Source organism: Sphaeramia orbicularis, chromosome 3 (assembly GCF_902148855.1).
Source record: "Sphaeramia orbicularis chromosome 3, fSphaOr1.1, whole genome shotgun sequence".
Classification (NCBI taxonomy): domain Eukaryota; kingdom Metazoa; phylum Chordata; class Actinopteri; order Kurtiformes; family Apogonidae; genus Sphaeramia; species Sphaeramia orbicularis.
Window position 1 is genome coordinate 36,828,800 of NC_043959.1, and position 9,900 is coordinate 36,838,699.

A 9,900-nucleotide genomic window follows, 5' to 3' on the forward strand; every position below is an offset into this window, starting at 1 on the left:
CACAGCCCTTGTGCCACACCGAAACCAGCTTTCTTTCACATTAAATCTCATTTATTTTGGACTGAAAAAAAGGGGATGCAGTTATTCTTTTCCAAAACACACCACTAATGCTCTAGGGCATGATTTGTCATTGTTATTCAGTGCTCGCTCACCTACACTTAAAACATGATCCTTCTGGATTTTAATTAAGCACCAAGGTACCTCCCAGGGGGTTCTGGCTTGGCAGAGGAAACTACTTTGATTTATGTACTACTTTGTTGTTTCTGCTTGAAGCTTGCCTGATATGAGAGACTCTGGTGATGAATGAAAGAAACAGGCAATTAGTCTTATTTGTTCATTAGCTCCTGTTAGGAGTGTATTCTTCTGAAAAATATATATATTTAGATCAACAAAATGTGAGGCTGCACATGGAGCCGTCGCTTTACATGACACGTCTCCACCTCGTAAGTGAGTAAAAACAAGTGTGTCATGTAACTGGACGTCTTAAGTCGAACACATTCACTGCTATATTTGTTGACAAATCCCAAGGGTGTTCACACCCCAAAGGCATTACACTTAGCCAAAGCTAATATTGTTGTTTCAGTTTCTCAATAGGTATTGGTTTTTGGATGGACAACAGCAGCATGGACAGCTGCCAGTATTGGATATAAAACCTAAAGCACTGGCAAGAGTATAGTCCAAACTACCCAGGTGCACAATATGCAGCTGTTTTTAATCGCAGGCCACATGCTCTTCAATAACAGATGACAAATACTCAGACGTGATGTAATATTGTTCAGCAGGCCTGTTACAAATACAATACAGCTGCTCTGGTGAACTGAAGTCCTTCACTTTTCTTATTAAGAATAACTCTTTTATAACCACTTTCTCTTGTCCTGCTGTGCCCCATATCCACATTCACAAATTCAAAGCAGCAGTTTCAGGCATATCTCATGTTGTGTGCTGAACGCTATGATGATCAGCCACCTCAGTGATACAGGAATGGTTTCAGAGGCAGACCTTGTGCGAAGTCTGTTCTCCTAGATGCATATCAGAAGGTAATGGAGTCTCAAAACTACAGGGGTGCTGTGGGATCACTGCGATTAGCTTGTGGAACTGCTGAAGGTCACCACTGCTGAGCTGAGCAGCCACAAGCTTTCATAAAACCATGCAGCGTATCATTATTTTCAAAATGTGTTTCATTATGGACGGTTAACCTTGGCTAACTCCGACCTAACACTTTAATCAGCTGCCTGTAATGCCTTTGAAACAGTTTAATCATTTAGCTTTTCTTCTTGTTCATCAGCGGGAGTCACAAATGTAACGAAGCCTGTTTTAAAAAAAAAAAGACAGAGATCCTTTTCCTGAGCCACGCAGGTATTTGAAAAGTTACACCGTGAGTCAAAACCTCCAAAAGATGAGGACCTTCAGTAGATCAGTTTGCCTGGAAGGAATGCCATTTGTAAGAATTGTCAGTGGTCGTCCAGCGAAGGAAACCCTGCCAATGCTGAGGCCTCGCAGACCTTGATCTTGTTTCTACTTCTGCCATCCCGCACTATGGCCGCATGCGAGCCGCCAAAATACACACATCACAGTAAACAAAGACATGCTGTGAATGAGCCTCAACTTCAACTTCCAAAATATCAGAAGTCGGCTCAAGAATTTCATGGACCCCTTTCACTTAACCCAGTGGAGGTTTCAGGGACCGGACCTTTATTTTGTGGCTGGTGCTTGTACTGAGGCAGGGTCCATTGTTCCTTTAATCCTGTAGTTGAATGGAAACTGAACAGCATATTGCATGATCTTTATCACTTTGGAAATCTTAAAGCAGTGATATTTCACTAACACACAATGTTCATTTAAATGAGAACGATAGATGGTCCCTGGGCACTTATTATAAGATGAAAATATACTTTTATGGTTGCACTTATGTTAGGACCCTCGGCTAAGGAAATGATTAGAATCTTGGTTTTAAATTGAAAATAGTCTATCTAATCCGCAAAGTTAACTAGTTAATTCCATAAATATTAAGCATTGGTGGAAAATTACAGACTAATCTAAAGTGAACACATAAGAGGCAGTAAATGAATATAAGTCACGCAATGTTAAGGGCTTTATCTTAGTTTAATTCTAGTGTAACTTAAATGTTGTGTCAGGCTGATACAAAGATATGTGGTGATTCAGGTTAGGGAGACATGAAGGGCAAACATATTCCTCTAAACACCGCTGTTTCATTTGTCTTCGGGGCTTTACAGAAAACAATCTTCTATCACTGCACTTTACTGAGATCCTGATATCATTTGAAATGAATACAATTTATGGCAAAGGACATTGTTGCTAGAAAAAAAAAAAAAAAGGCATACAATATATTTATCACTGTAATGGATGTACATAAAAGATGCAATCAAACTATGGCAGTGTGAGATGGCAGTTTTCCAATTCTATGAGATTATTAAAGCTCATTTAGGGGGCGAAGTAGGTTTATAGGCAGCAGTATTATTGCTATGGCAGTAACTGCTCAGACAGACATTAACACTGCCCCACTGCTACAAATACACATAATGTCTGACAATGACTGAAAACCTTTTAGAAAATAATCAACAAGCCTGTATGGTGTGAATGGAATAATGCAAAAAGGTTATGTTTTTTAAGCTGTCCATTACATCGAAAAATCATGTTCAAAAGTGTTGCTAAAGATGAAAAATATATTAACACTAATTTCTCTTTTTATAGCAGAAAATATTCGTAGACCTTTATTCCAATAACTTTTCTTTACCAAGTAATGCCTGCATGTTTTGCAGTGTGATAAACAGGTTAAAATGTATGTTACCCTTCCTCGAACACATGGGCAGTGTTGTTCCAACACGCCATCTATTTGCCCATTCAAATAAAAGTTTTATTTACTCCCATTATTTAAGCTCTTTGTCCAACGGGTCTGAGGGATATTTGCACACCTGCTACTATTGTCAGTCCTTTTAGTGCAACCTGGTAACATGCTGCATTGTGGGAATGTGTGATGTGGGAGGGGGCAGGTGAAAAAGGGTGGATTAATCACACTGGGTAGCATATAATAGTACACACACCTGCAGCCTATACAGCTCTAATGAGGAAGAAATTCACATTCAACATGATACACACACAATCACTGAGACAGTGACTAATATTGCTATGAGTGGGCTGTTTTCCTTTAGCTGGTCATATAGAAAGAAATCCGACACAGCCATTAATTCATGTTTGGTGGAAAAGCCTTATGTATCTGTTGAGCGTATGGTATGGCAGTTTATTTGATTTTACTACCCGGTATTATGTTACATGTATTAGACATTATTATACTTCTATATCTGTGGTCTGTTGTGACTTTATGAGAGTAAAACCCAAATTTTCATAATGTGTATGTAAATTTGCAGTGAACTGAGCAGTGCATCCAGTTTTACAGGAACTATGTTAAACTTCATTTATGTTAAATAAATAAATCAAGAAGTTAAAAGGGTAATCGCTAGAGGAGCTTGAAACAAATGTCTAATTTAAAATACAGCACTCATTTTAACTTCACCAAAAAAATATTAGAGCTAACTGTGTGAGATGGTGGACATGTGTCAGTGGCCTCTGCTCTTTAAAAGAACCGAGGGCTTAAGTCAAACAAGTGAAGTCAAAGGGAATACAGCTGAATGTTTGGATACAGCCCGTGAGCCCATTAAGAGGGTTGGACATTAGATCTATGAAACATGGAATGCCTCGCTCTCTGGAAAGCTTTAAAAATAAATGTGTCTTAACAGCAAGGCTAACCACTGTAGGGACACAACGCTTATTGAATCAGCCAACCAGAAGTGATTGACTGGTCCTTTTGAAAACTGCTTAATTCATGGTAAAGGCAGTTTCTGGGGCTCTCAGTTTTTCTCCTTTCTTTTAATAAGTCAGCAAGGTTAAGGCTGTCAAAGATGTAGTGAACCACAACTACATTAAAACAGTTTATCATGCTGGAAAAATATCCCTTCCCCACTTTGATTCAAAGTGTGTAGTACTTGCAATGAGGGGACTTATTCAACACCTACAGTTAATTTCACTCTTGACCTCAAACGATGAACTAATCCAAAAACGAGTACATTATTTCTTATTTCAGTGACACATATACAACTTAGCAAAACTGTAGTCACCAAAGTACTTGGGTTACCTTGTCAAGAGGTACCTTAGTTTTATCTACAGATCATCAAAACTGAACCTCAGTCCTCTCATTGACCTTGACAAGAGTCTTGTTCTCTGAGGAATTATAACAGAGGGAAACTCATTTCTCAGGCAAATTTAGTCTCACTGTAGAACTACGACTTGTGACCAGCTCTGCAGTGGGTTACGCTTTCATGGTTTTGTGGATCTCCTCAGCCGACAGTCTGCACAGCACTGCCTCGACTCTATCTTGTTTAAAATCAGGAGGAAAAAATACACTGTTTTAATCACTGAAAGACATGAATGACCCAGATAAGGGGACGCTAATACAACATGTAAGCATGGATACTTGATTGGTTTTACATTGAGGCCCCTAATTTGTCCCTGGTCATGAGATCACAACCTAAGCCAGGGCACACGGTCTTCATCTACAATCATGTCACGACACGTGGTGCCCTTTAGGTTCACAACCCACCACTTGGGAAACTATTTTAGAGTGTGTGGTCTGCCTAAATGAACTGACGCTGAGTTAACATACAACGAGATGTAATGAAGTGGATTTATGAGCAGTGATGGCAGGATTACAGAAGGTCTTTACGAGTGCTGATCTGGCTAATGGTGTATGTCTGTCTAAGATTTCAGAGCCTTTGTCATATCCACCTCATAAACAAAGCACACAACCTGGTCTTATGTTTCTCACAGGTTCAGACTGTTGGTTCAGATCGGATTATACGGGCAAAACAAGTTGAAATGAACTGAAACAAATTCAGGAGGATTTAGCTGTCATGTTTGTGAGCGTGTGTGTGTGTGTGCGGGTGTGTGTATGTATGTGCATACATGCTATATGTCAACATCTCAACTCGACGCGATCAACAAAGCAAAGAGAGTGACAGCTGTGATAATGTGGTGCCGCAGGAATCAGAAACTATCAAGCTCAAGGTTTACCATGAGACCCGTGTTCAGAAATGATCACTATGAACTCCTTAAAAGCCTTTAAAGCCTCTACTACTAAGTCTCTATTATGTGTCCTGGTAGGATCACAGCAAGAAAAAAAAAAAAAAAAATCAACTGTTCTGAAGAAAATCCACGCTAAGACATTGTCCAAGAAGCAGAATGCCGTGCATTAGGAGAATGTGCACATCTGCTCTGTGTAGACGTAGGTTTATTTGCAAATACATCATGGAACAGTAAGACAGAGCAGTCTTTCTTAGAGGCAGGAGCTCCAATACAGTGTGTCTTCGAGCAGGCGGACTAAAAATAACACTCTCTAATCTCAGTGGGAAAATTAGGTGTTTAATAAATCTGTTGAACTACATCTCCTGACAAGCTACAATTAAAAGACCCAGCAAAACACATCAGCTATTCACTTCTTGGACATTTAAACATTTAACATGCACCTCGGAGTCATATCCATCAACAGTTGAGTTTGACAAAGCAGACAACCCCCCCCCCCCTCCCCACACACACACCACCACCACCGCCACCAGTATCCACCCAACACACACATCATGACAGCATACACACACGTTTTAAGTTGTGTTTGGATATGTTTAGAATGTATGTGATGAAATGGCACCAGCTGTGTACACTGGAGAGATGCACAAGGCCCGAGAGTTGAGATGAGTGTTAACCCTTTCTGTCCCAATGACGCAGAAAGAAAAGCTCAATACACACACACACGCACATAAAAGAGCGCCTGGGGGAGGGGGGGGGGGGGGGTCCTGCTGTGAATGTACAGTAGTTCAATTGAGATGCTTCTTTTACGTCTCTGTTGTGTTTTGTTTTTCTTGCATATGTGTCGGGGGTCAGTTGGCTGCATTAACCATGAACTGACTCATGTTTCAGGCTCAATAAAATCCTCAGATAATTGAAGCCTTAACCTCACATTGTCATGTCAAGTCTTACAGCCTTCAACTTCAACTGATTATTATTATTTCTACAGCACAGTTCCTGTGTCATATCATAGGTTAGCGGTAATAAAACGCAGAGTAGAAGTTAAACAAAGGGTGTCTCGTCTCTGTTAAGTATAAAATGGGAAAAAAAAGTGAATGATCTGAAGCTTTATTTAACTCGACTGCTTATACTTCACTCTTACCTGCACAGACGTTTTATATCATTTAACTATTTCACATTTATTCTCTTTGGTCATGTGGGATCACTTTATCTCATGTACTTCCATTTACAAGGTTCTAAAAACACATTTGTCATGTACAAAACATACGCATTAAAGCCACTGAAACATTTCTGATGTATGGTTAATTCCCAGGTACAAATAATTAAGATGTCTCTGTGGTGCTGGAATTCATTTTGCAAATAAACCTCAAGTGTTACCACCGGTGCAGGTGAAGAGTTTATATTAACATCTGTTGGTAATTTAAGTCTCTCTGCGCCTGAAGGTAATGAAAGCCCACACTAAATGGATACTGTATCTGAAACATTATTAAACCTCTAAGAAAGAAAAGACCAGATGGCCATAAATATGGGAATAACACTGGGTCTCTTTCATGAAACCATTAAAGTCAATCACTTCTGACTTATACCAAAACCAGTTGAATCCAAACAGCTCCTTGTCTTTGGTTGTACATGACTGAAGAGTTGCCAGAAAAAAACATATTCGTTTAACTATTTTGCAGAACTAACTGGCAGAAGTAAGAGCAAGTAAGAAATTATACAAATGAGAAATAGACACATGGATTCATTTGAAGTTTTCCAAAGTTAAAAAGGCAGTTCTTAGAAATTTTACTGGCTACAAACAGGTGTTCTTAAAACAAGCCAAAACCTGCAAGAGACTCATTATCAAAGATCAAATGAAAACAATACCATTTAAAGTAACAACCCATCAGTGGAAATAGGTGGCGTTGTGGGTAGTACTAAAGCTTTACTGATCCGTGTTCAACCTTAAGTCAGGGTACTTTAACAAAAACAGACCCTGCTGCGACAGCCAGCCCCGTCACACACCTGAACACCCAGCATCACATGTTTCATTCAGCATTCACACAAACTAACCCAAACACCAGCCTTTAATATGTTTTAATAAAAGAGACCGTGTTTAATTCTGTTAGATTAGAGCTTGCAATTGTTCACGATAGACTTTATGAGCCTTATTCAACTGTGTGAAGTTGTGGCGTGTTTCTCTTCAGCACCACTGTTTCTCCTTCATCTCGGTGCCAAAACACAGGCAGCTTCATTAGTCATGACTGCAGTACCTAATTAAGTTTGAGCCACTCGTTTGGATTTTTCTGTAAATTTAAAAGAATCTGTGATGTTTCAAAGTGCCTCTGGGCCCCTCTGTCTCTGTTGTCATTAAATCTGAACATTTCCTGTGCCAGCATTTTTGAGTGGGTATTGCCTGTTTTTGAATCAAAAACTGTGAATCTAGTCAAAGTTTTGCTGCTTGCAAAAGGTGCTGTGACAGCTTATAAATAGATTAAAGAAGTCAAACAAAATAAAATAAAAAAAAAAAAAATAAAATAAATCAGTTCTCTGACTTGTAAGCATGCCATATCTTTTGGATGACTAACTGCTATGCATTGTGTTTCCTTTCAGTGACTTGATTCAGATAAACTGGAGGCTTATTTGAAAGATGCATGCAAAAGAGCCTATTTGTTCACCATGGAAAAGCATTGTAATTAGCATGAAATGCCTGCTTTGTACTCCCTCTCTGTGTCTCTTTCTGTCTGTAACGTAACTGGTAGAGATACTGGATAAGCACCTTCCCATCACCCCCCCCCCACACACACCACCACCACCACCACCACCTACTCTCTACCTCCTTTTGCATTATGTCCCATTACTGTTACAGATGGAAATTTTTACTTGACCTAGGGAATTTATGAGCAGGAATAAACTCATATTTCAACTCTTACACCAATTCAAAGCAATGCAGTTAAAATTTCTCAAGGCTGATGAAGACATGATGAAATTGGGCACATATGACAACTTGGCCAGATGACAAAGAGCTGATGAAACAGTGAGACAAACCTGGTAACTGTTTCGAGCAGCATCAGATTGCAAGGGCAAACAGAGCTGCACTATAGGGCTGAATAATTTGGGAAGGGGGTGGGTGTGTTGAGTGTGTGTCGGAGTGGGTGGGTGGGTGGTGGGTGGGGGTAGAGAGGAAGGGTGAGGGGTGCCATTGTTTAGACTTTTTAAAAACAGCACGCTGCAGTTGTGTAATTTTTTTCTGTCACAGTGATGTTCCCTCACGCTGGGTACACAGGAGTCAAGCTGCTGATGGATTAAGGGCCTAAAAGTTCAAGTATTACATCAGTAACACAACAGCAAAACCATCCAGTGTGTTTTACATAACCCCAGTCTGACAGTGGACTTGTCATACATGTGCAATGCTATTAAATAGAACATAAAAGCAGAATACTTGTTTACATACTTATGTAAGTGAATAAAACAACTTGTCAACACAGTTAAAGCCAGAGGGAGTGAATAAAGCACCGGGTTTTACGCATGATGTTACTTCCTCTATTAGTAAAACAGTCTGATGAGTTATTACTGAACATATGCTGTGTAAGTGTACGACACAGTGTTGACAATAACTGCATTAATACCACACAGACTTCTATATGTATGTATGTGCAGAGCTGTGAAGTTGTAAAATGATCAATGTGTGTTTTTCCTGTGTGATCAAAACTAAATTAAAATAAAACCAGACTGAAATGGTTTTAACTTGACATATAAAGAGTTGCAGAGTCCCAGTAAAAGCCAAAGGGCAGACAAGTGTTAGTTATAACGTGGTGTTTGACGGCTTCATGTAGAGGCTCATGAAACAGGATCACAGTCCAGCAGAGCAGTTTGGAAGACACCTGATAGGTTCTATTTGACTTTTATCACATTCTTACGTTTATTCTGTCGGGTGCTGATGCAGAGCTCCACCGCTGATGTTCAGCTACATGAAACTAAATATCCAACTGCGTCCATGACTGTGGATCACATCACTGTGGGCACAGTTTAGCGGTGCGTTTTGGCTGTTCTGAGCTGATAAACCACCGTGGACACACTGTCACTACACTTGCGCTCTCATTACAATTCCATCCAAAGTTTTGGAACATAGTAGGTGAGGGTTAATTACTCCACAAGGGAATAAGTGAGAGAAAGTGGTTTTTCAATCAAGTTTTCAGATGCTTTTTCTGTCACTGAGGCTGGAATAGATCTGAGTTAGGACGCACGCATGCCCTCAGCGCCAACGTGGGCGCATTAGACAAAACTAGGCTACACCACAAAAAAGGAGCTTTCTCACCTTGTTGAAGTTGTAGTAGCCCAGACAGTGGGCAAAATCCAGGTTTGGTGGATCTCCTGGAATAGAATTTCCACCAGCAGTCGGATAAAATCGTACATCCATGGTGAGTGGGAGCCGCGCAGCTGAAGCAGTAACCTACTGTGCACGGAGCTCAGTTTGTTTGTGCCGTTTTACAATCCAAGCGCACAGAGACGCACGGAGAAAGAGAGGCGGTGGAACTGACCCGAGCTTTGGAGGACTAAAAAACACTGCTGTTAAGAGAGAGGAAGGGGGAAAAAAAGGTTCGAGTAATGTTTGGATATTCCTCTTCTACACCTGGGTCAGCCGCTTCATGTCCGAGGAAGCCCACATGAAGGCTGGACTGAACCCAACGCGCTGTCCCTCAAGGAGCTGTAGAGGCTGTGCGCCCATGCATTTACACACAGCTGCTGCTGCTGCTGTATACAAAGAAGCCACGAGACCGGCGACTGAGCGTGGGTCCACCTCCTTTTCCTCCCCCCCTGTCAGAT

General features: G+C 40.5%; 1 protein-coding gene across 1 annotated transcript in view; it reads right to left on the minus strand.

Moving 5' to 3' along the window:
• Positions 1–9,493, minus strand: part of tox3 (TOX high mobility group box family member 3) — a 35,934-nt gene extending 26,441 nt beyond the window's left edge. Inside the window, exon 1 of the mRNA XM_030129934.1 lies at positions 9,392–9,493. Coding sequence (XP_029985794.1) covers positions 9,392–9,493 — 102 coding nt within the window. The remainder of the gene's footprint in view (positions 1–9,391) is intronic.
• Positions 9,494–9,900: the final 407 nt, after the last annotated feature.